Raw genomic sequence first — 26776 nt, forward strand, 5'->3', positions numbered from 1 at the left:
CGTGCTGCATGGTGTGCTGGCCAAGGCTGTAGCTTCTTCACAAAACTGATCCAGGACAATCAAGACAACAGCTGGTCCCCAGTCAGATCTGGGACCAGTGCTCAATCTGAACTATTCTATGCAACATCATTGATAAAGAGACAGAGGCCAACAAATGAATTAGAAATAACAAATATCTCTGCATCGAAAATAGATGAGAAAAAAGAGGAACGACATACGATAGCTCCTAATTCACCTCTCTTCCTAGAGTGGAGTCATGGATCTTGAAGTGGAGGAGTTCAGAGGCGGTGGTTTAGCTGAGGATGGCCTCAAGGTGGCAGGAGTGGGCACAAAAGTTTCAATACGTCAGGGCAAGGATGTCTGCGGCGTTAGTAACAAACGGAACAAACCCGCAGTTTTCACAGGCCTTGCTTCACCAGAGCCGCAGTGACGTCCTCGGCCAGCGTTGCTAACAGCGGAGACTCTGTCAGGTTGATGCTGCCCGAGGACGACAGGTGGCTGTCCCGGTACTGTTGTGGGGACATTGAGCCGGGAGATTGGATGACAATCTCAGCTCCGTGGTCCACTCTGGCTTTGGCTTGGTCACGGAACATCAACCTGTGGCTCTCAATCTGATTTACGCAGACGGCAGAATGAAGAGATGGACAGGAGGAGGAGAAAACCCAAATATTAATATAAATATTCATTGACTCATCTATTAAAGGTCAAAACATTTCAGGGTCGAAGGAGCGCTAGAGTCAATCATCTTCCACAGAGGTGTGGTACATCCTGGATAGATCGCCAGTCAATCACAAGGCCACGTGGAGGGAAAAAAAAAAACAACAAAACATTCACATCTACAGTTTGGTCCATCTATACCGACCTGAAAGGCCGCAGTGAGGAGGGTTGAAGAAGCACAGTTGCTGGGGAGGGGTGGGATCAGAAAAAAGTAAAATAAAAATAAATAAATACCTGAAATGAAATGAATAAAAGCATGTGCTCTGTTTTAAAAAGAAAAAAAAATTAAAAGAAAAAAAAATGGTTAAGACGGCAGCCGACCAAACCACAATCTCTGGGACACCTAAAAATATTTTGAAATATTAAAAAGCTAAATGTTTGTTTCATTATTGTGGAAAAACACAGTTACACTAATCTGCTCATAAAGTTGTCTTTAAGGCCAAATAAATTACCTGTTCATGTGGAACAAACATTTGACTGAGCTACAGGCTAAACTTAAAAAAATGAAAATCACTGTTATGCAGAGTTATAGTGCCCCCTGGAGGTGATAAAGGAGAACCGCATACTCTTTTTACCAACAATCCAAGTCTTTCTTTAAGCTCATAGGTTCCTAGTAGCAAATACATTACCTTGACTGTTATCCTCCAAGGCAGGTAAAGGAATATAACAAGTTTTTGAAAGATTGGCACATTTTATATGTACAAAATATAAAATACTTCAACTGTAATTTTTAAGGTTACCGTCATTGACCAAGTTTTTTGTTTTTGTATTTCTGTCTGTGTGAGTCTACACTAATACTAAGACAATTTTACAGTCTAAATATTTTTAAGATAATACACAGGTTTTTGGTGAGGTGAACTGCAGTATATCCCTGAGTCTACACTAATACTAAGACAATTTTTCAAAAACTTGTTTTCCTTTAATCATGGAACAGGAACTTAGAGCTGACACTCACCATGACTTGGCCTCCACCAGGAATGTGTTGAGCATTATCCAGGGAACCCACCTTGGCTTGGGCTTTGTCTTTAAAGTCCAACTTCACACTCTCTATACGCACATTACCTCCCCCTGAGGATGAAGGAGGGATGGCAACAATCAGTAAAGATGCAAAACCATCATTTACAGACAGGCCAGTATACGCTCTAAAACAGTGACCACCAACTGGTGTCCCGTGGGCCAAATACAGCCCACTGAACCACTCAAAGTGGTCCCTACTAGATTCCAAAATAAACATCAAATAATAATAGTTGACAAGAAAGGTGATTTTTATTATTATTAACTGTCTGTTACCAGGTCGGTGATGGATGTTGTCCAGAGAGCCACACTTGGAGGTCACGTGGCTCAGGTCAATCTTCTTGTTCTGTATCTGGATCTGAAAGAATCAAAGTCCAGAAAAGTTAGGGTCAGGATTCACCTTCACTGTACAGTGACGACTGACCTTTGTATCTAAAGCCATTAATTGTTAAAAAACAAAAACAAAAAAATTAATAAATGACATAAAAGAAGAGGAAAACACAAGTGTGAGAGCTGAGTAACAGAGACTGTTACATAACAGTTCATGTGTCATGAGGAGAACTGCAACCAAACCAAGGCTGAAGGCAAACTGTTTGAGAGTTGATACTGAAGTCTGAGCTTTGAGACTTTAATCCTAATACACTGTTCACCATAGGAAGGAAGAGTCAGTGGAGGAAAAAGAAGGAAAAGTTGCAGAGTTGAAAGAGGATGGAGAGGATGTGAAGCTGTGTGAGACACCTCTGGATCTAGAGTAAAAGAAAAAAAAAAACATAAAAAGATAAAAACATGAGGAAAGAAACAGCACGATGACTCAAAGGAAAAGACAAATTCTCATTTGTATCAATCACACAAACTAATGATCCATTTGTTACTCTAAATGTATGGGGCTGGTTTACAGGTGACACTTCACACAACGTGCCACAAATCCATGTTTACGGTCAGCCTGCTATCCATCCTCTGTCACACATGCAAAACACAACAAACACAGCACAAGTCGGAGACGTGGAGTTGGTTTGTGTCAGCAAACGACTGACCGCAGTTGACGTCAGTCTGCAACACCTGCAATGGTATCTTCATACATTTTTAACCTTTTAAAAAACGTAAATAAATTTAAAAAAAAGTCTGTCATGCTGTCAGGCTCTCAAGTTACCACTACTTCTGCTAGTAGATATTTAGAATCTGAAATGTGCTACAAACTTCGTTTTGACCTGAAAAGACTTGAGGCCAGATTTCCTCATAAAATAGTCACACACTTGACATACATTTGAAAAAGTTAGCATCTTAGCGAAAAGGAAACATCTTTTATTCAGACTAATCACAGTTCACAGCCCAGATTTGAACGTTGCTCCTGGTCTTCATGGATTAAATTAATTTTCTGCTAACGAAAGGAAAAGAAATTGACAGTTAGCATCTTCCTGTTTGGTGTGCTAACTGTATTGTCCTCACAATTGCCACCTATATTAATACTGCCTTTTGGTTCATTGTATATTAATTCAAATCCAAACGTAAAGAATAATCAGTTACTCAAATCCAAACGTAAAGAATAATCAGTGCCTGTATTCAGTATACATAAATACAAAAATACTCCATACAGATACTCCAGAATGCAGTATCTGTATGGAGCTATCGCTAGTTTACAGTGTACATGTAGCTTGCTACAGCTTGCACTTTCTCCATATCTATACAACTGCCCAGGACTAATGCCACTGTCTGCCCCCTGGCCTTTAACTGCCCTTGTCGTGACTCCTCCACTTCACCAGTGCCCTGAGCTTTGTCATGCGCTTGCTAAAAAAAGTAGCAAGACATGCTTTGATTTAAGGCTGTGACAGTCCAAAGTGTGTCTGCGTGTCATACGACACTGAGTGTAGATTAACATTCATCTTCTTCTTATGGCTCCCATATGTTTAGAACCTCAAACTATTCCTGCCAGGACTAGAACAGCCATGTATCAACCTGCTGAAGCCTTTCACTGATCCACCTCGTCAGGTTTCCCACTCTGCTCTTGGAAGAACATTCCAGGACATTTTCCAGGACATTTTCCAGCCCTGTCCTCCTAACAGCTCTGTAGAAGCCGCAGCCTTTCTCCCTGGTGATGCAGATGTGTTTCCAATCAAAACAGTAAAGGAGGTTGGAGAGAGCGGGCTATTCTGTGGGAAGTTTTATAAACTTTTAATTGCCTCATTATAAACAGGCTCTCAGGCATTGATAATGTGCCTGATACAAATTAGAGACCATCAGTGGAGCACACAAAATGTGCCTGTTGCCTTCAAATGTCTGTAATCAGAGTTAATGAGTGAGGAACCTGCTTCGAAGGAGGAACATTGTCAGAAACTGCTGCTCTTCCATTTTTTTTGGTTTTATTAATCTGTGAATTTCAATGTAGAAATATTTCAAAATGTTAACCTAAATTGATTGATCTGCTGAAGCTGAAGCGCTGGACTAGAAAATTCAGTCTTTTGGATTGGGACTTATTGCAGGACACAAACCACTCCGCTGATGTAATGATTATTAATGACTGCTGCCTTTACGGATGAGAGGAACAACAGCAGAACACAAGTACACAGAGATACCACACTGACACGACCACTGAGACGATGGACTTGTGGCACAACACTCACGTTTCCACCTCCTGCTGAGTAGCCCCGCCTGTCCAAGGACCCACACCTAGACTGAACATGGCTATAGTCCAGCTTAACACTGGGGATGAAGACCTGCAGGGGTGGAGGTCAGGAATAAGACGGGCCCAGACTTGGCCGAATGGCACGGAACTTCAATTGGAGACTTTTATTCAACTATAATCCATCTAAGAGCTAATGGGTTCTTGTCCTTTCAACAGGTACTTTACAAGTCTGCTACTATTTGGTGACTCAACATTCACGTTGCTGGAAATAAAGCTGCGGCTTGTATTCTATATTCTATAACGTTTTTTGTTTTGTTTTTTCATGGACCGTGAGCACATACACCGTTAGAAACACATAAACATGACGTTGACTTCAAGGACCAAGAAGAAGGAAGTCTGAAAAAAACATATGACATTTTCTTGAATTAATGAATTAAAAGCAGTTCATTCAGAATAGGGGGGGGGGGTGAAAATAGAGGTTAGCAAATGTGGTGAGCAGCTGCAAGGCAAGGAAGGAGGAGTGAAATGCAGATGCAGCAAAGTTAGAATAAAACTGTGAAGATCAGGTTTTTTTTCAGGGTGAAAGCAGTAGGAGGACAGGGATGAAGAGGAGAGGACAGGAGAGGAGAGGATATTAAAAAAAAAACAACCTTTACAGACATATACTTAAAATGACATCATATATAAATATCTTTTTTTTTTAAAATACTATGAAGTTAAAAATATTATTTTGATTGTAAATGACCTGTTCAGACTCCTGTCTCTCTCTCTGTAACTAATAATATATTTTCTAAATTTAAATAAATTATCAAAAATATTACATAACTTTATGGCAGCCTCATTTCTGGTCAATAAATTTGTTAATAACACATTTAACCCAATAAGGGAGCCATTATTAGACTGTGGGACGACATGTGAGTCGTGCAGGAGGATGATGCTGAGTACTGAAGGTAGAAACTAACTAAAGCTGCATGATGATCACTGTCTACGAAGGAGAGAGAGAGAGTGAGAGAGAGAGACACAGGCAGAGTGGACATTTACCAACATATGGCTCTGGTCATCTGCCTGTCTCTTATCATAAGGCCACCTTGGAGCCAGAGTTATTCTGGGGTTTATGGTGGGAGGGAGGCTATAAACATAACTGGGCCTGACAGTTGGTGGGCTGTAACTAGCTGCTCCTAGGCATGAAAGTAAAAGCTACATATAAAGGTAGAAATTAATGTTTTACTAGGGGTTTGGGTTAGACTGTAGATTTAAAAATAGCCTCAGAGTGGAAGGACAAAGAGGGAACACATGGAGTTCCTTCAGAAAGGAAGTTCTTCAGATTCTTCACAGAGCAGCATTTGACTTCGTGCGACTGAAGTCTGTGTCCTGTTTGATATCAGAGCATTCAAAATACAGCGTTTGATGAAAAGAAAAAACAAAGCAAGTGTATTTAGAGTATTGCTAATGTTTGCCCTGTGTTTCCCTATATTGTGTTCCCAATATAAACAAAGGCCAATCAGTTTCAGCATTAGGATTTAAACTAGAAAAAAACTGTCAACATTAAATCATGCTTACACCACAAATAACGACAGTATCAAGTGTTATTTTTACGGCAATTGTAATCCCTGAATGTGACACAAATCTGTGGAATTTTCTATAAATTCAATTGATTAACTATGTTTGACCAGAAGGGGGCAGACAGTCCACATAAGAACCATGACTCTTCAAGAGGGATTCTAAGTCTCATGGATGACATTTACATTTTTTACTTACTATTATTTAACACTAGCCCTTACATATAATGCATATTTATAAAGTACAAATAAAAAGAATAAAAGAAGATAATATATATGTACATATATAAATGTATTTTGCAGAAAAAAACTGTTTAGTTGTTAATATAAAATTCTTCCACTGAAATGAAAACAGGCAGACAAACAAACAAACAAACACATGCAACAACAACAATAATAATAATAACTAAAAAAGGGAGTATAAAAATATGTGTATGAGTGTATGAGAGCAGTATGTGTGTATGTCTGTGTGTATGGGTGGGGGGGGTTCACCTGTCCTCCTTTGGGCTGGTACTTGATGTTTTCTGTGGAGCCAATCTTAGACTTGATGTTCTTAAAATCAGGCAGTGGCTCGCTGATGATGCGCAGCTGCTTGGGTGTGGTCGCGGGTGACTTGGGTGGGGTGCGGACCACTGCCACCTTCCTCTCCTGGGACATCAAGCTGAGGGAGCGAGGGGTTCCCGGGGTCCTTGAAGACGACGAGTAGCTGGGAGGAGTTCCCGGAGTGATGGCGGTGGAGCCCGGTGTACGAGGGGTGGAGTGACCACTGCGGGCTGAACGGGAGCGCATCGATTCTGTAGCTGGTTGGATGAAGATCAAATCTCAAAGTTCAGTAAAATTGGTGGTGACAAAGTGTTAAACACAGCAGAGTTTAGAACCAGACTCTAAAAATATCACACCCATGAACTGTACCTTGACTTTCTACAGTGTTTTAGATCAAACTAAATCAATGGATGAGTTGCTGTAGCATTGATAGAGCTAATTAAAATTCCTTCTACCTGTCATAGCAGGCGCTCGCCCTGTCCTGTGCTCTGCTCTCATCTCGGTTCGGAATGCTGCAGGCAAAAGAGATTACGTTCATGATTTATTCATTCAGTACGAGAACAAAGACAGTAAAAAAACAAGGAGATGTTGGAGCTTGTTAAAAGTCAAATTAGGTTCTAACTGTGTCTACAACATTAATATCCCCTGGAACAGGGGTTCCAAAAGGTTCTCCTTCACCCTGATTTAAAAGACTGATTGAGAGCTGATGTTTATTCATTTTCTAGAGCGTCAGAGTAACCTGGAGAGTTAGAGCACCATGGACAGTTCCCTGGACTTTAACTGGGCCACATATAGATACAACACAACCATTCACAATCAGTTTCAATTTTGCTCGTCTTTTTTTTTTCTTTTTTTTTTTGGACTGGGAAAAAACCCAGAGAAAACCATCTGACTTCAATCTTCATTGTTAGTGTTGAAAAAAACATGCACAAAGATGCTTAAGAAGCACTGCATGAATATTTATATTTTACATATCACATGATATATTTAAGAATATTTGTCAACTCTACATTCAATCCTACCACCTAGACAAGCTGGTCCACAGGCCACAGCTATCCAGAGTGGGGCTAACACTATGTTTTGTGCAACAGGATATTACAGTAAATGATGGGTGGAAGCATGAAGCATGAATTTAACTTCATTTAGAGCAAAGACAAAAATGGCCGAAGCCATTTAGCTTTTAGTTTGAGAGGCTCTTCCATTTGTTACTGGAGTGAGTTATGTGATTCAATATATTATCAAAATATTAAGGGTTCATCAAGTGAGTATATTTCAGCCTACTTGTGGGTCTGCGGGGAGCAGTGGAGCCGGAGCTGGTGATGGAGGTGGAACTCTCTTCGTAGTCATGGTATCCACGGCGACTGAGTATAGAAGCATGCCTCAGCACCGAGGACTTCTTTTCTGGGCTGCGTGATCCGCCGTCCTGTTGTGACACAAACACCCACCAGACACAAGAGGGTGACACTGAGGCTGCGGTGGCTGTGATATTTTCTTAACAATGGATCACAAATAAGTTTAAAGATGCAGTATTATCAAATGGACGTATTTGTAATTGCTCTTTTGAGAACTCCTGCAGCTACTGCAGCGCTACTCGACCGTCCACCTACTTGTGGCGTGAGTCATAACACCGGAGAGCCTCTCGGCTCTGCTAAGGTCGGTCTAATGAGGCAGTCGTGCTGGAAATGGAGGTGGAGGAATCTTTGTTGGTGGCGAATAATGGGCACTGCACTTAGGTGGCACGATGATGTGGCTGAGTGGGTGAGCAGCTGGGCACCGAAATTCAGAATTCAGAGTGAAGCATGCATTAAGATAAATACAATTCAACGATCCCTTTCACACAACATTCAATAACAGGATACAAAACATCTGATACGACAGTATTTACTAATCACGTTCTTTTACATGGCATTCAATAACAGGATACGAAACACCTGATACGACAGTATTTACTAATCACGTGAAAGATTTTTAAAAACTAGAAAGAGACGAGATTAAAGTAGGGGAAACTAGAATACCAACAGTAATATATACATGTGAGCCTTGGAGTGACAGCATTACAGTTGGCAGTCATGATGTGACATTTTCAAAAAGGCAGAAACTGTTATTTTTGTCTCAATAAGTGTCATTACCATGGTGAGAAGTAGAATGAAGTCACGACCACGGTTGCTGGAGAAATGCCATGTGGTGATTTAACACCCACTCATTTACAAAACAAAAAACAGCCTTAGCTTCTCCACAGAACCTCAGCTAACAAGGCTACAGAAGCCACCGTTTACTAATAAGGTAAACATCTGAGACTCAGAAGAAAAGGTTAAATCCAAAAGACTTGGCTGTTAATGTCGTAACGAAAAAAAACATGTACCAGACATTAAGTTGATCTGAAAGAGAAATACACTGGCTAATTTCAGTGATGTGTATAAGTGTATTAATAAAGTAACATTATTCTCCCCTTAGCTTAAGCATTTCACTAAAATTGCAGTATATCTCAACATTAGATATTTTTAGTGTTGTTTTCACTTCTTGGCATTATGGTTTTTGTTTTTACTTTTTCTCAACAGTTTTTTTATTTGATTGCCATCTTTTATCAACATATCTACTTGTAGCTTATGTGTGCTAACATGCTACTAGGCTATTTAGCTTTCAGATACTAGAGCAGCACATGGAGGTGGATTCAGGTGTGGTATGAACCGTAGTTTATTTACATCAACTTAACCTAAACATTGATGGATTTCGCTGTGACGTTTAAACCAACTTCTTCTTAGGACAGTTGAAGCACCACTGGCTATTCTCTACATACATACTGTTTGTTAACTTACCAATGCTCTGTCCCTAGACCGCCGTGCGACACTTAGAGGTTGACGAGAGTCTGGTAGGGTCTCTGATGGACAAAAAAAGGTTAATTTATAAAAATAGTCAATACTTAGGCAGAATACTGACATTAAATAAATGTTATATTTATATATTTCACCAAATATAACTGTTATAATTCCATCTATAATGTCGTGTATGAGCTCTATAAGCTGTATCACAAATTCAATATCTGAATATAATTCCGTCTATAATGTCGTAAGCTGTATCACAAATTCAATATCTGAGGGGAGGTGTTTTCTGCCTTTTGTAATCCTGGATAGTATCCAGTATCCATTAATCTAACTGGGGCAATGCAGCACCATGGTGCGGATGTACCGCCAGTGACACAGAATTCAGTCCTCTAGGGGACAGAAGCACGTCAACCACCTCTGGAAAAGACCAGAATCAACAACAATCACTGGTTGAAAAAGAGATTGTGGGGAGGATTTTTTTTTAAACTTTTTTTTTTCAAAATAGTATGAAATTAGAAATTCTAATTTCAGTGGTGTTCTGTATCTGTGAAAGAACCAAATGCTCAAAGTGAAAACACAGCAAGAGAATAATAAAAATAATAAATAAATAAACACTCAGAAAAAGAATAGGAAGGGCAATTAAGTCAAATAAAAACCAGCATGGCAGTCAATTTTAATTGTTCCTGAAAATGACAACATGACACTAAAATCACTGCAGCACATAAAACAAAATGGCTGCCTCAGCATCCTGGAACCCGTAGCCATAAATGTGATGTGACTCTGCTGCAACAGAACAGGCAGCAGCTGTAGGACAAAGGCAACATGTCACCTGTGGTTCTTCTTCTGGGGCAGGAGTGGTGCAGGGGGCGGGTCTCGCGCATGGCAGATTTCATGGTGGTCCTCCTGGATGGAGACTCAGTCTTCCTGGTCAGCTCTGTTCTCCGTATGACTGCTACTTCATCAGAGGAAACATGGACAATGGGAAAAGCAGAGACACTTAGCAAAAAGCAGGAGAGAAAGTGGAGGGATTTCTGTGTGAACTTGCCCAACTGAACAAGTTATTCATGTATAATGTGTTTAAAAATTAGTTACAATTCTTTCAATATCTGTCATTTTGTCCTCTATGGATAAAAAAAATCCCATATTTTCCCCCATATTTTCCCCAAGATGACCTAGGAGCACTAAAGGTTAGGCAAATGAAAACAAAATGGTCGTATCATTGCATCATCCTTTCTCCACATAGAGTTAACACAAAATTCTAGGGGTAAAACAAAGCTGTCTACCTTTTTTCTTCTTCACTTCCTCTCTAGGAATGTGGACAGGTTCTTTGCGGACAGCTTTGCGTTCTGGTGTGGAGATCCGACCTCTGGCCTTTCCTCCCTTGGCCTTTGGTTTGGAGGTCTGTTTCTCAGTCATTTTCTGCTGTGTCTCCTTTGTCACCTCCACACCAGACTCTCCGTCTGGACTGAGAACCTTGGGCAATGGCTCGATCATTTCTGTTGCCATACTCTTGTCATCATCTGCATTGTGTAAAAATAGATAGAGTGAGATGACACAACTGGGAGTGCGGGGTGTTCTTTTTAGGAAAAAAAGGGATAGGTTTCCCTTCAGAGCGCTCACCTTGTGTGTCGACCCAGGAGCTGTCCAGGATAGAGTCATCCATTGTGGTCTCGTCCCTATCGTAGCTTTCCAACGGTTCTTCAGTTTCTACAGTTTGAACCTCCTTCTCGGGAGAAGCTGGGGCTTCCGAGATATCACCTATCTCCTCTAGACTGGCAGCCTCCATCTCTGCCTCCTGGGCCAGTTCCACAGATTCCTCCTCTTCCTCCTCTTGGTCTTTAAGAGCAGAGACACAAAGAGCTTCAGGCTCCGTTGGAGCCGAGAAACGGACGCTGTGTCCCGGCTCCTCTGCTTCATCAATGGTCTGGACCACAGTAATGAAGTCGTCCTCAACTGTCACCACTGACTCAATAACAGCGTGGGATTCTGGGATTTCCTTTAGTGGCCCAGCCACCATTTTTGCTCCCTCTGGTTGCTCCTCCTCACCTTCCTCTTTCTCCTCATTGGCAGGCATTAAGGCTTGGTCTGGCTGATCCTCTGGTAAGTCAGTTTTCTTTGCCACACTTTCTTCTCTAAGTTTCAGTTCTATTTCTTCTTCTTCTTTCTCCTTTAGTTCCCGCTCTATTTTCTCTCTCTCTTCCTTCTCTTTTTGTTCCTTCTCTAGTTTTTCTTTTTCTTCCCTCTCTATTTTCTCTCTCTCTTCCTTCTCCTTTTCTTCCCTCTCTATTTTTTCCCTCTCTTCCTTCTCTTTTTGTTCCCTCTCTATTTTTTCTTTCTCTTCCTTCTCTTTTTGTTCCCTCTCTATTTTTTCTTTCTCTTCCTTCTCTTTAAGTTCCTTCTCAAGTTTTTCCTTTTCTTCTTTTTCCTTTATTTCCCTCTCTAATTTTTCCTTTTCTTCCTTCTCCTTCTGTTCCTTTACTCTTCTTTCTTCCTCTTCCTTCTCTTTCAATTCCCTCTCAATTTTCTCTTTCTCTATTTTCTCCTTTTCAAGCTTCTCTTTCTCCTCTTTCTCCATCCGCTCACGGTCAAATTGTTCCCTAACGCCCTGCGCTTCCTTCTCCTTCCGCTCTTTCTCCTCTAGTTCCAATTTCTCCTTCACCTCCTGCTCTTTTTGTTCCCTTTCCTTCTTTTCTTTTTCATCCTTCAGTAACTTCTCTTTTTGTTCACTCTCTTCTTTCTCTCTGATTTCCTTTTCTTTTGTCAATATAATTTCCTTCTCTTTTTCCTCGGCCTCTTTGACTACTTTCTCCCGCTCTTCACTTAACTTTGGTTTAAATTCTTCTTTCACTTTTTCGTCTTTGACGATTCCTAATACTGGTGAAGGCACACGTTTTGGTGAGCCATATACTTCTCTTTCTCTGAGCTTGGAAGGTGACAGCACTGGGGAGAGCAGCTTGTCATCGTCAATGTTGCTCTCCACAGATGAAGTGGGTGAAGTTTTGACAGGTCTCGCAATACGATCCTTGGCCACACCAGTCAGCTGGTACACATCCTCAGCATCCACCTCCTCATAGGCTTCTTGGTGGACCAGTTTCACCTTCTCCCGCAGCTCCTGTAATTCCCGTTCCTCTTCCAAACTTAAGGGCCTGTCCTCCATCTCCAATTTGCGGATTTGCCGCTCATAGTCAGCAATCTCGGTTTCTGATGCAGAGCCTTCACCACTGCCTTGTCGTTCGGTCTCACTTACTGACCTTCCTCCCTCTAAGGTTACAGTGACTGTTGGCGTCACAAAGGTCTCGCTTGTATGAGTGGGTGGTTTCTCCTTCTCATCTGAAGTTTTAGTAAACTGACCGTCTGCAATCTCTTCGCCCTTTTCTTCTGCAGCATCCTTTGTTTCTGCCTGTTTCTGACCTTTTTCCTCAGGGACTTCAGCGTCCCCTGACAGCTGGCTCTTTTCCTCCAAAGATGTGTCTCTGACTCCCAACTTTCTTGCCTGCTCAGCCACTTTCTCCTCCAGAACAGAGGGAGTGAATACCTTTGCACAAGTGTTTGTAGGACTAAACACATCAGCAGGAGATGGCATGGGCCCAGAATATTCACTGAATACACAATAGCCCACGTCCTCCATTTGGCTGTCACTTTTTCTGGTCCTAGGACTTTGTTCTCCTGATATGAGACTTGCAAGTGGGTCATCAGCAAAGGCAAGAACATCAACCTGAATTGACTTCCTCCGGGTAATTTCTACATCATTGCTATCTGAAGCCAATCTGGAACGGGTACCTGCCAGGTCCAGCATCTCCGGCAGGTCTTGTGCCATCACTGTGCCATTTTTAAAGGTGTTGTTGGTAGGCTGAGGTGATTCTGGCAACTCCGGCTCTTCACTGGGTTTAGAAACAACATCCATCGACTTTGGAGGTGATGAAGAATCTGACGTTATGGAAGCTGCAGTCTCCAGGATTCGGGGAGGGAAGGCTGGAGACTTATCAACAGAGGGTGTAGTGATCGGGAGGTAGTCCGCAGATTCATCAAGGCTTCCACTTGTATAAGACATAATATCTGTGGCCAGAGGGGAGAAGTGCTTGGTTCTACCTTGACCACTCTGATCCAATGCTCCAATGGTGATGTTCAGTGAGTAACTCCTCTGCTCTAAGGCCAGTTTACCTGGGGAAAGCCTACATTCGTTACTTCTGTCAGGAACTTGGAAAGTTTTAGTGTCTTCTGTTGTCTTCTCTTTACTTTCAAATGTATCTTGGGCTTCATCTGGTGTGCTGTAACCTGCCTCCTGAGACCTGGAATCAGTCGCAGTTTTTTCCTCACCAGCTGTGCTCAGTTCGTAGTAACCTTCACCCTTACTCTGTTGAGCCGTTCCAGCCTCAGTGGCTGAGGTTTCGAAATACGCTGACATACCAGATTTGTCACTAGCATCTCTTGTGGAGTCTATTCCTTGATCTTTGGCCGCAATGGAGGAAAAATCAGAGGGTGCTCCAATGCTAGAGACCTCCACCACCTCGACTGAAGGCTGCTTCTCTGACACTGTGATTGGCTCGCCGTACGTTGGCTGAAGCGTAAGTGTTCTGGATGAATCTTTGGCTTGGTTTTGAGGTACACACGGCGGCGTATCCATGGTCGGGCTCTCTGGGACGACTCGTTCACCGGCAAAAAAACCTTCCATCGGGGACTCAAAAAACTCCTCTGGGCGTTTTTCTGATCCAATGCTGTCTGGGCTCATGGACCCACTGGCCTGCTTGTCCGAGTCCATCTTCAAAGCTGAAACAAAATCTGTAAGTTGGCTGGTTGAACATATTGGACAGATTGTGCGAGCATGCTGGGATTGAATCAAAATATTTAGTCAGGGACTAGAAAAGCCAGTATTACAGAAACAGGCAAAGCTGTCTTCGGAAACTTACAGCACAATAATATGGCCATCACTGAAGAACGGTGCGGTTATGGTGTCCATTGCTTCACAGATGAATGGGAACAACGGCATGGTAGATGACGGAACCGGCATGGGGAGACTGTGATGATGATGACCAATGAAAACCAAGCAATAACTGACAGAATGGATGTCCATGTGGGCCTGAACAATTAACACACAAGCAGAAAGCATTTCTGTCATTTGCATTAGTGCTTTGAGACTTGAGCCACAGTTTGAGGCTTTTACTCTGGTTGATAGCAACAGGTTAATTACATAATAAGATTCTTATAATACTATTATAAAAGCACTGTGCTGGTTATGACAGATAAATGCTACATGCTGTCTCAAGAGTCAAGCAAAAATAAAAAAAGTCAAATAAAACCCATGGATGCTTTTTATGAGATATGGTTCTTCGCGCAATTGCACGACAGCCAACACGAAGTACCTTGACGTGATATGCACAATAACAACAGCACCATGAATGATTCAAGTGGAGTCAGTGTGATGGTGGTCACAAATGTGCAGAGCGCTGACATAACATCACAAAACCACGTGACGACGTCATGATAAATCTGTAAGCTCGTAGCTAATAGCAGTTTGTCACATCAACACAGGATGCCCAGCCCCAAACACATCGCACGGTAAAAGAAAAAAAAAAACTGCAAGCGCAAAGTTAAAACACAATAAAAAAAATTAAAATAAAAATCAGGTCAAGTTAAAAGAATGTGACTCTTTTCACCAACAAGCCTGTGTTGCCTGGCAGCCGCAGCAGAGCACAAAGAGATTGCCTCGCCATTCCACCTGTATTTGCAATGCTTATGCTATGTGCTTATGGATTCCCTTTGATAAAAGTAAATCTGGTGTTCTCACACAGTGGACAATGCAGTAACATGCAGGCAGGGAGAGCAGAGGGCAGGACACACCTGTCTCCGGGCTCTCCTCACCCTCTGCTTCCTCCTCCTCTCTGTCCATAGAGATTTCTGCCGCAGCACTAACTGATTCCAACGGCTCCAGGTCTAGGTCCTGAGCCTCGTCTATGTCCTCTGCCTGTTCTAAGGTCTCATCTTGGGGGCTGTCCAGCTCAGGCTCCTCCCCACTCCATTGCTGCTCATCAAGAGCTGCCTCGGACTCTGCTGCCTCTGCACTCTCCTCCTCCTCCTCCTCCTCATCCTCCTCTTCCACTTCCTCTCCGTATTCAGCTGTAAGAGCCTCCATGGTCTCTTCTTCTCAAAAACAGGATGACAGGGGGACACATTAAGACTACAGGCAACAAAGACTTGGGTTATGTGGAACACAATTTATGCTGAGACACTTTCAGCTGTGAAAAGGGATGATGCCACAAAAGTACGATACACGTATTCTAGAATGACGTGGTACTGTCTGGGAATATTTCTGTTAATGGTATAATGTACATATCAAATGCTGATTTTGTTTATTTAAACTTTTGTTTATTTGAATCCAGGTCTCGGAAATGAGACCTGGATTTCTTAACTGTATAAAAATATTAAAATATCAGGGATTTGTTTGTAATCAAGCAAACTTCAAGACAATGATTTCAGGTGCTTCGCGGCCCAGTGTAGCTTCATGTCACGTAGCACTACATGAATTTTGTCATTAATGTTCCAAGCGACTGCGAATAGTTTTTAGGCATAACTGCATTCACAGTCAACAATCTGTCCGACCGTGTTTTGGGTGAATTATTACCTTTAGTGAATGTGAAGCGATCGATTTAGGATTATCTATGTTGACTTATGTTGAGATCAGCCTAAATATCAATTTCAACTTATATGACACAATTTCATAAAAGACGGGATTGGAAAATTCACTGACAACATGATACTGCTGGATAGGGGAGCAACAAAGCAATGGACGAGACAACACTTAGGTAAAATAAATTAAAAACTGATATAAAACTGTACATCACCAGGTATGAACTTCATTTTTTTAAAATTTTACAAGGTCTCATGGTTAGCTAACTCAGAAAGCTCCGTGCTAATGTTGGTTAATATCACAGATGGGTCACAGCTTCTAGTCAAAGGTAGGTTAGGTAATGTCATACTGTAGAAAGAGTTGTGTTTTGGTGCCACTGACTGACATTACACTGCTTCAGAGACGTCACTCTCATTCTTTCATGGACTTGATGGCATGGCAACCACAAAGAGCCACAGCTTCAGGTGAACCAAAATATAAAACAAGATTTATGAATGTCCAACATGTCAGAGAGTTTGATCAGACAAAGATCACAAGGAACGACAAACAAACACAAGGACGGAAGGAGAGACGGACTGACGGACGGTGAGACGGAAGGACGGAAGGAAGGAGGGAGAGATGGAGGGGGAATCAAATCACAGAGTAAGGAGGAAGAAACTGGTGTTTAAACGAGAAAAAAGGAGGGGAAAGAAAAGAGAGGTAGATGGAAAGGGGAAATGGCAAATAGGAACCATGCGTGGTTCACCTTCAATCTGTCTAAAGGCCACGGCCTGCCCTGTGGGGCGAGAGCCCGAGTGCGTCCACTCTGGGCTGAACAATGGGTGCTCATAGTACTCCTCGTCGGAGTGGTAGGGCTCGTCCTCGGGCACGGAAACTGAGATGGAGGGGGCGAGGAACTTGCACCTCTCCCGGGAATTTTGGAAGCGGCGGAGAGGACCCGCCTCCTCCTCATCCCCTACATCTACAAACAAGACAGACACAAGGAGAAGAACTGCAGGGAAATCTGGACACAGACCAAAAAAGAGTGAGGAGGAGAAAACCACAAAAATATGTCCACTTCAAAGGCACTTAAAGATAATATTAGAATTTTGAGAGATGTGTCTGAAACCTGGCAACTTCCTTTGTTAATATACAGGAACAGACATTTAAAAATGTTTTTATTAAATGTGGCTTGCCTGAGGAAATAGTTTATACCATCTACATATTTTTAAAAATAAACAAGATAGCAGTTCATAATAAATTGTATTTTTTAGTTTATAAAAAAATATTTTATTGGAATAAATTGATTTTATTTATAAAGTCAAACAAATAACCTTTTAAAGTGGACATATTTGCAGTGAACAAAAATTATAAAGGGGCGGAAATAATAATAATAAAAAATATATAGAATTGTCACAAAAAAAAAGAAAGAAAAAAAAGTCACCAATTAGGGAAATGCAAGTAGAGGAGAAGGCTTGAGTAAGAGGAGGAGAAACAGAAGACACAGAACGATGACAAGGACGATGACAAGCAAATCAAAGGTGACCAAGCTCTGGGGCCAATCAGAATTAAGGACTGGCAAAAGCAATAAATACTTCAGTTTGATAAAGATATATATTTGTATAACAGAGATAATTTTACATATCAGGTAAACCCCCAATAAAATACATATAATTTAATTTATAATTTAAAAGTATTGATAAAAACAACTGTTATCCTGTAAAACTTAGTTGTAGGAATTTAACATCAAACAATAAATAATTTTTTTACCAAATTATCTGATTTACAAATAATAATAATAATAAAAACTGACCCCCTGGTACAAAGACCACATTATTTGATTTACAAATAATAATAATAAGAAAAACTGACCCCCTGGTACAAAGACCATTCAGGTTTAACACACAAGCAAAAAGGATGGGAAAGGAGACAAAAGTAACATTCTGGACTGGTTTCCTTAGTTAGCATAGCATACACTACGTACTACTGAAATCCATAGACAACAACTTCTTTTAGACTCATTAAACCCTACCCTATATTGCAACAAACATCAGCACAAGTTTCCATATATATATATATATAAATGTATATAGGGCACCAACATTAAATCTCATCTCCTGTGCACGGCTGAGTATCTTGGTCTTTTCCCCTGTTATCTAACATGAAGTACTTCCTATTTTCTATAATCCGTGTTTACAGCACAGGCCCACCTACAGACTGCCCTCAGTACATCCCTGCAACTGCTGACTAAACATTTTCAAATCAAAGGCCATTTTCACAACAAGTATGCTCTCACTGTCTGCAATATCATAAATTGTAAAGAGAGAAAAAAAACCTGCATAGAAAAAGATGTGAAACAATCCTGTTGGATTATATTCCCATTAGTTGCCCTTTATCTACGATTGAGCAAGGCATGATGGGAAGGCCAATTCTAAAGTTCATCATGGCTCAATTTATCCTTTTTAAACTTTGTAAAAGTTTAAAGACTGATGATTGAAAAAGACAGACAGAGGACAAAGGACAAGACAACAACCATCACCGTGACTAGCAAAGCGTGACAACAACAACAACAACAACATAGATAATGCAACTGAAAAAAAAGAAAACAGGCAGTTGTACGGCTACATGGAGCGGCTGTCGTATTAGTAAACAGGATGAAGAGTGAGCCGTGGACGTTAGAAATGGAAAGAAATGGCAACTGTGTCTGAGCATGTGTGTTTCTTCAGCTACAGCATATAAAGGTGACAGTGAAGATACAAATGTATCTGTCCCAGCTGCGCAATGAGGAGGAGGGAGAAGGACTTCAGGAGAAACTGAAGTCTGGAAAATGGAAACGGTGAATCTGCTTTGTACTGTATTCAGTTTCCTGTTGGGATATCAACGAGTGACGCGTCCCTGAGATTGTGGAGCGAGTCCTGAGAGGGATTAAAGACGCACCCAGAGAGCCGGCTCACTTCAGTGGGCAGTATGCCGGCATTAGTAAATCTCCAGGAGCTACTGTCAAGAACGGGAGAAACGGAAACTCCTCCATCAGAGAAAGATCCCTGTAGACATGATTTCCCTACCTTGTTCCAGAGGACCCAAGGAGCAGCAGGTGAGGGGGGAGGAGAGGGAGGCAGGTTGGTGGTGTCTTCAACTATATAAAGAGGCAAAAGGGAAGGAAGGTGGAGAAATGATTTGGTCAGAAATGACAAACTGCACAGAACGTTTGTAGTCGAGGAAAAGAAGAATCCCATTCATTGTCAATGTACAGACACATAAATCTGATGCTAGATAGTCCTAGAAAATTGGATTAGGAATCGTCTTCTTCCTGCTTGGCCACAGAAAATACATGCTACTTTTTTGCCCAAAAAGTTATGAGATTTCAATGAGGATCTTCTGGTAGCAGTGGATGGATGGATGGAAAGAACTCTACTAATCCCTCGAGAGTTCCCTTTGGGAAATGTAGGTAACTAATCTAATCCACCTGTTCTTCCAAACGATGCCCACAGGTTATAAATAAGGTTTCATAATGGTTACATTTCCTTGGACTGAAACAGATACTGTCTAAACCACCGTGACACTCTCAGTGACTTGCACTACTGCTACTGCCTGTAACATATATTTAACACACTGTGGGCTTGACAAATTAACAACACCCTGCTGCTGCAACAGCAGTGTTCAACGAGACGCCCTGTAGTGTAATCTGTTGAACACACAGAGGTACATTGTGAATCCTCCGGAAAAAAAAAAGGACCTAAGGTTGCTCTGATTTCTGCATCTTCAGAAAAAAAAACAGCCTCTGCAAACAATGTCCAAGGTCATATGATAGAGGACTGCATCATCTGTGAACACTGGATGAAAAAGGAACAGAGTTTCTTTGGGGTTTTTTTTAGCCTCTTCAGAACCTCTTCTTGTAGCACTGACCTTTTCCATACATCTTCATGGGATTTGAACCTTTGTTTCTAAGTCTCCAGGTAGTCTTAAGAGGTCGGGTATGAATTTTGATGTATGTATATGTGTGTGTGTGTGTGTGTGTTACCCGATGGCAGCCTTTGACTCTCCTGTTCTCCTTTTAGCACAGCCACTGCCTCCGCTGTAACTTCTTGCACAATCCGGGCAGACACTTGCTCTGCAAACATAAATAATAAAACACTGTTGTTTTAGGAGTTCACACGTGAGACTAAACGTGCGTCAAAGAAATGTTTCTGTTACAGGCGCTCAGGGACAACATAATCGTTACAACTTACGCTTCTACTAAAACGAATTAAGTTTCACTATATTTTATGTAAATGAAATTTGTGATGATTTGAGAATATAAAATTCAAGACATTGTTCCACTGTGGGGTTTTTTTTTTTTTTTTCGTTCCACTGTGGGGGTTTTTTTTTTTTACATACTGTATAAAAATTTCCTCTAAAGACGATCAGAATTTATTGGAAGGATTTTATTCTGGTTTAAAATTACTGTCAGAGGAATTACTCACCAGGAATACAGACAATGTAAATCAACTGAGACAAAAACCTGTAATTATTTAAAGTTCATTTCGAAAGTTGCCTTTTACTTCTAGTATTTATTCAAACATTTATAGGCAACCATGAGGAGTCTGTAACAAGAAAAGAGTCTGAGTGCAATCCATTTGGTTTAATATCGACATCTTTATGTTGCATTTAAAAAAAAACCAAAACCAATGTAAATGTGAATGATGCAGGAGCCGTAACAGCTGTAATCAAACTTGCCTTCATTTGCATAGTAACAGTGATGCTGTGGGAATGGGTGGCAGTGTGAGTCTTTTACTGCTGCTGTTTCAGGACCTTTTTCTCTCCACAGTCACCCACGCAGCAGTACAAAACAGGCTGGCAGGCAAACACACACATGTAATCACATCAAATAAACACACACGCAGAGACAGACACTTCTTTCGGGAACACTTCACACATCCTACTCATCAACTCCAAGCAGCCATTTCCCATTTCCAGCACAACGAATTGTAGCTAACATCTTTAACTCCTCACTGACAACACACTTCCAAAATGGAAACACAGAGTCGGACGGTTTCACCGTGAATCAGGTGCGGTGTGGATTTAATGTCAAAGAGTTTGAACAGCCTCAGGGGAAATGTCCTGAAGATTTGTGTCAGGTTCTTAATGAGACGGCAACAACAAGAACAAGTAACAATGTGTGAACGCTGTGTACTCTCTGACACTGGATGCTGCTGGCTGACACATCCAATGGAGTTAGATTAACAATAAAATAAATAAATAAAAATATATATATAATATATAAATACATATATACACACATATATATATAAATATATACATATATAAATATATATATACATATATACATGTATACACACACACACACACATATATATATACATACATATATATGAATGTTTGTTTGGTGCCTCAATAGTTTGCTAAATTAAGATCCATTCAAGCCAACGTGGACAAATTGTGCTCATTATGCCATTTCTAACTTCTCAGGTCATCGTTACTCAGGTGGAATGTGCTGTGACAGAGGTGATAAGTAAGGGAACGGCACCTGTCTGAACTGCAACGTTCTCCTGAACAGAAACAATTGCATGTCAAACGCTTTAGACACATCAGAAGACACATCATCGAGGCCATGTCAAACGCAAGTGAGACACATCAGAAGACACATCATCGAGGGCACAGCCTCAAGACTTGACACAACGTGACAGAGACCTTCAACAACGCCATATGCACCGCGGTCAAAACAACACCGTCACAACCTGCATGCAAATGGACTATAAAAAGCCACGATGCCGCAGCATTTCAGCAGACGGAGATTTCTAAAAACACAGAACCTACATCTTCTGCCGACTGGCTTTGACAACAAAATAAACCACAATCTCGAAGCCACAATGAATCGGCTGAATGAGGCTTCACAGACACAGCGCACGCAGTTATAGCTTTCCTCGCAAAATTAAAGTGAGTTTTTACCTGATCACAAACACAGATGAGATGAGAATCTCCTCTTTCTCCCTCTCTCCCTGGGTACAGACTGAGAGTGAAAGCCCCAAACCACTAAAACGCCCAGTCTGCAAGACGCACACGCACACGCACACATACCCAGCAGGACTGGGAGGCCATGGAGAGAGCAGGAGTGTCGCTTGGTAAATACCAGCCACCAACCAGATCAGGAAAGTAAGCTGTTGCTATGGCAACAAACAGGCGGGCCACTGACTGGGGCCTTATGAAATTTGGTGGCCGGCAACATTCTGAGGCTGTTTCAAGATCTCGTCACACATTATCATATCATTAGTATTAACTACCGGTAAAATTCTTCACTAAGTTACTCAGTCAATATGCAGGTCCATATATTTGCAACACAGAGTGGTCCAGCGGTCATGTCGCTGTCATTTATTGACATTGTCCATTGGTAACAAGGGACACATCAACACTGTCTGTCATTTGTATAAAAATTATGCAAAAATAAAACCTAGTCAGGGTGTGCTAAAATTGTCGGAATAAACAGAAACTTCTCAGCAGACCTGCAGTAACGCCGCGGACCCCCTGTTGAACACCACACCTCTAAACAAATATGGACAGAATCCTTGTTTAGTCGCCTGTTTCTTCTGCTACCTGAGTTTGGAGATTTTGGAGTTTTGATGAAAAGAAAGAAAGAAAAAGTAAAACCTGGACCACTCAGAAAAAAAAGAGGAAAAAAAAACCCTCAACTTCATGTGTGCTTTCTGTTTCTATTAGCTGAGTGCTTCTTTGTTCCCTCCCCCTCTCTTTTCTGATCACTTGCGGGATGGCTGACTGCCTTCGTTGACCACATTTCAAAAAAAAAAAAAAAAAAAAGTTAAGGGCAATTTTGTGCTCCACCACTTCTTGTTGCATTTGTTTCACAGCGAGAGGTTTTAGCATCAACGCTCCTGTCATCCACGCTGCCCTGACAGACTGAACCCACGCTGAACTACTTTGGAAGTAATGCTACTCTGAGCTGACAGAATGCTTTTCAGACAAACACGGCTTTAGACACACATGTATGTAATGAACGTATTAGACACATTTTGGACTATTTTTCTTTTCCCTAATACCCACCAAATCCATAGAACAATCTGGATTGTCAAGTATCCAGTTGACAGTGGTCACTGCATGTTAAAGGGCAAGTATCCAGTTCACATGTTTTTTTACTTCAGGATTGTGGTTAATCTTTGTGTTTTTAGTGTTTAATTTGACAGTGGTCACTGCATGTTAAAGGGTGAACCACAGGCAAAAAGAAAAAAAAAATCCAGCAATTAATAGTAGGGGAGTTGTTTCCATGGATGCAGCATTAAGACATTATAATCACCGTCTGTGTGTGAATAAGCAGGTGTGAGAAGCTAAGGCTCAGGGAAAAAGATGTACAGTATGTTGCAGCCACAGCATCATCGTCAGCAGTGTATGGTTTTAGCGGAACAAAAAGAGACTGAAGGAAAATTTAGTGTCCAACAAATACACAAAAGTCATATATATAATCTATAGCACGTGTCAAACCCAAGGCCTGCGGGCCAAACGCGGCCCACCAAGTCATTTTGTGTGGCCTGTGGGAGCTTAAAAAATGTTTAATTGCCTTAAACTAAAGTCCATGTTGTAGAGTTTATTACAATGTACAGTCCTTGTAATATGAAAAAAATAATAATCAATTTCAGAAACATGTATTGTTAAATTATGGAGTAGTTACAGCTATACGGCCTTAAAGTTACCACCGGCCCTTTATTGTTGATGTGGCCCCCTGGTGGAATGAGCTTAAAATTAAACGGAATTTTAAGATATCTAAAACACACAGACACCAGACTTACTAATAGGTAATTAAGGATTGCAGAAAAACAAATGTCTCTGTAATTGAGTTTTTGGAGATTACAGTGTAAAACGTGAGAATTCAAAACCCATGTGGTGAATGTTAGACCTGACAGAATGAAAAGCTAAAACTAAAAGACTGTCACGTCGTCATACCTGCAGTTATAGCATGAGCTCCAGTAAACTCCCCATTGAAGCCATTTTCTCTGGCAGAGTAGGGGGCTGTGGTCACATGTGCTCCTCCGGCCTGGCAGCTTCTGTATCCTGAGGAGGAGTAGCCATTGGCTCCGTGAGTGCCAGCAGGCTCCTGCCCTCCTGAAGGGTCCCACTGTGGGGTACCATCTTCTGGCTGTCGACCATCCGCCATGCTGGGACTAGCTAGCAGCGAGGGAGGGTGGCCAGTGGATGAAGCTACGCGTTCTGACAGGAGGTGGAGAGAAAGTGACACATGATGAAAAGTCAACGGGTTTATCTTATTAACTGTAGTCTTTAGCATGATTTATCTAAGACACTACAGAGAGGAGAGGCTCCAGGATACACTGTATCAATCATCATTACGGCATTAATTTTTTTTTTTTTTTTAGTCCCCATCACTGCTGCAGATCAACGGAGCTTTAATGTCAACATTTCGAGCACACTGCTCCCATTCTGAGTTTTGGCGTAGGTGGTTGTTTGAAATACTGTCGTTGAATGTTGGCAGGTCGGTGACAGAATCTGGATGAAAAGCTATTGATGTGTAATGACTCACAGAGAAGCCAGTGACCCAGGTGGGAACCAAGACTAAGGACTGAAAGGGTGTTACTTTGAGATGTTGTTTTAGTTTTGTTTTGGGGAAAAACAAAATGAAAACGAAAAATCCATTTGAGTTTGTTTTTCAGTTGTTTTTTCAAAATGGTTTCTTTTTAGGGTTGAAAAATAAAATCCAAGTAAATCTTTACACGTTTTTAAAAAACGTGTAAAGATTTACTTTACACGTTTTTAAAATCAAAACCTTAAAAATGGGTGATATCTGTCCTAGTACTTTTTGTCCGAGAGCCACATTATTTATTTTATTCAGAATTTTGGTTCCAGGCAGATTAACAATGACTGTATCAGAACTTGAACTTCGTGACTGAATTCAACCGACGCAAAATTTAGAGAAAAAAAAAATTCTCACAGAAATTTAAAATGAAAACAGCGCAATGTAGCAGTGGGAGAGTGGAGGAGTGGAGGCTCACAGAGCAGACAGAAGTAATAGATCATGACAACATGTGGTGGCTGTGAGCCTCTGCAGCATAAATGAATCAAAATCTGGAGTCAGTGAAGCTTTGAATGACTCAGCCTCAGAAAGAACATGACTGAGAATAAAGCCTCTGCACAGACTCCGCACTACATTGAACAGAATCATAAAAAAAAAAAAAAACTCCTTTTCAGTCTCACCTCACCCAAAATCACGACAGTATGTTGTTGTTGTTTTTTTATTATTATGCCTTTGAAGTCTATGTCTTTCCTTGTTTTCTCGTTCACCCACCGATCACCCACCCGCTCAAGCCCACTTTCAATATTAAAAGTCATAAAACACAGAGACGAGTGTGCTGCACTTGTCTGTCTGCTGACGATGAAGGTCACTTTGAGCCCGGTGGCAGATATCCAGACACACACAGACCATCCTGTCTGTCGGCCAGACTCCGGCTGTCAGGGGTTTCGCATCAGGAGGAGGAGAAGTGGAGTTGGTCTGGAAGCCAAGTGAGCAACTAATGGCAACGCTTAATGCATTTGTGAGTCTTTATGGTTATGAGCAAGTGAGTGGAGCAATTTTTAAAATTTAACAGCACCACCTGCTGGTTTACAGCCTGAACCAAAAACAAAAAAGAACAGGCTTGGTATCTGTATTAAGAATGTATGTGTGGAACTAGTGCGTGTTTATCAGTATAAAACCGACTGCTCAGTGACGTGGATGGACCAATGAGCAGGACAAACGTCACCGCCACCTAGTGTTTGGAACCCAATGTCATAATAATGAGCAGTGACCGACAACGGAGACAGAAACAACGTCAGGGAGCAATAAGTAAAAAGACAAATGTCAACGTGAGTCAAGGGCAAAGAGACGATGGAAACACAGATGAGAAGGCAGCCAACATCTCAACAAACATTCTTATAAACAGCGTGTCACGTCTCACTCACTGCAGGAGTGAGATGTGACACACACTGAGACATCATTTAGACACCGAGCCTCTCAGAAGATGTCAGGTCTGCTGCTCTTGGCACAAAGCCTGTGGCACTTTGCCAGAGGGATGTTAGTGCGCTCACTCCCAAGCCTTCCCTAAGAATAAATAATGAAGGAGAACACGGCCGTGGCTGAACATTTACAAAAGGAAAATACAGGATTAGTATTAATATTTGAACACAACAGTACTGTTTTATTTTTGGTGACTAAAATACTGCAAGACAATATTTTATATTTTTCTTCTTTCTCTATTGTTCTATACTTTATCCTTCATCTTTCACACTTTTTCATTATATTATTTAAGGCTATTTCAGTGGTTCCCAAAGTGAGGCAGCAAGTCCCCTGAGGGGTACAGGCCAAGTGTAGATATTTAAAATGTAGTCTACACATTCATTCAATAAAAAAACAATAAAAATAGTATTCGTAGGTTATGTGCATTGTACTTTGCCACTCATCTATCAGACATTATAAAGGTGTTGCCACAGCACTCATGTCCTTCAGGTCACTATCAAAGACAAGGCTTTGATTAGAAAATGGACATGGAATCAACCACATCGTGTGAATAATTTTTTGTAAATGTGTTCATGTTTTACCCTCTTTGGTTAACATTATTATAAATGTAAAATTATTATTTTTAGGGTACCAGTATTTAAGTCACTAAGAATCAGCTTTAAGTTGGTATTTCTCTCTGCTCCAGTGAAGAGATGACTTTAGATATTTCTCTCTGCTCCAGTGAAGAGATGAAGTCAGACTATTGAACTGTCATTACATCAGACACTAAAACGCGACAATTAAACTGTCACCTCTTCATTTTCCTGGCTGTTAATCAACTTCTTTCTGTCATTTTGTCTGCTTTCCTAGCGCCCCCTCTCCATTACATCTTCTTCCCACCTTTTA

At 41.2% G+C, this 26776-nt stretch overlaps 1 protein-coding gene across 1 annotated transcript; it reads right to left on the reverse strand.

Annotated features, from left to right (window-relative positions):
• Positions 1-5: 5 nt before the first annotated feature.
• Positions 6-24528, reverse strand: map2 (microtubule-associated protein 2). Its single transcript, XM_025063722.1, is given in 18 exon segments — positions 6-611; positions 1673-1785; positions 2008-2089; positions 4350-4442; positions 6403-6710; positions 6909-6965; positions 7735-7876; positions 9270-9331; positions 10105-10230; positions 10559-10795; positions 10896-11508; positions 11743-14042; positions 15114-15413; positions 16646-16861; positions 18945-18965; positions 18968-19015; positions 19901-19990; positions 23830-24528. Coding segments are annotated over 18 exon segments (5361 nt in total). The 5' UTR covers positions 24170-24528; the 3' UTR covers positions 6-398.
• Positions 24529-26776: the final 2248 nt, after the last annotated feature.

This window comes from Cynoglossus semilaevis, chromosome 16 (genome assembly GCF_000523025.1).
Source record: "Cynoglossus semilaevis isolate Cse_v1.0 chromosome 16, Cse_v1.0, whole genome shotgun sequence".
NCBI classification, from domain to species: domain Eukaryota; kingdom Metazoa; phylum Chordata; class Actinopteri; order Pleuronectiformes; family Cynoglossidae; genus Cynoglossus; species Cynoglossus semilaevis.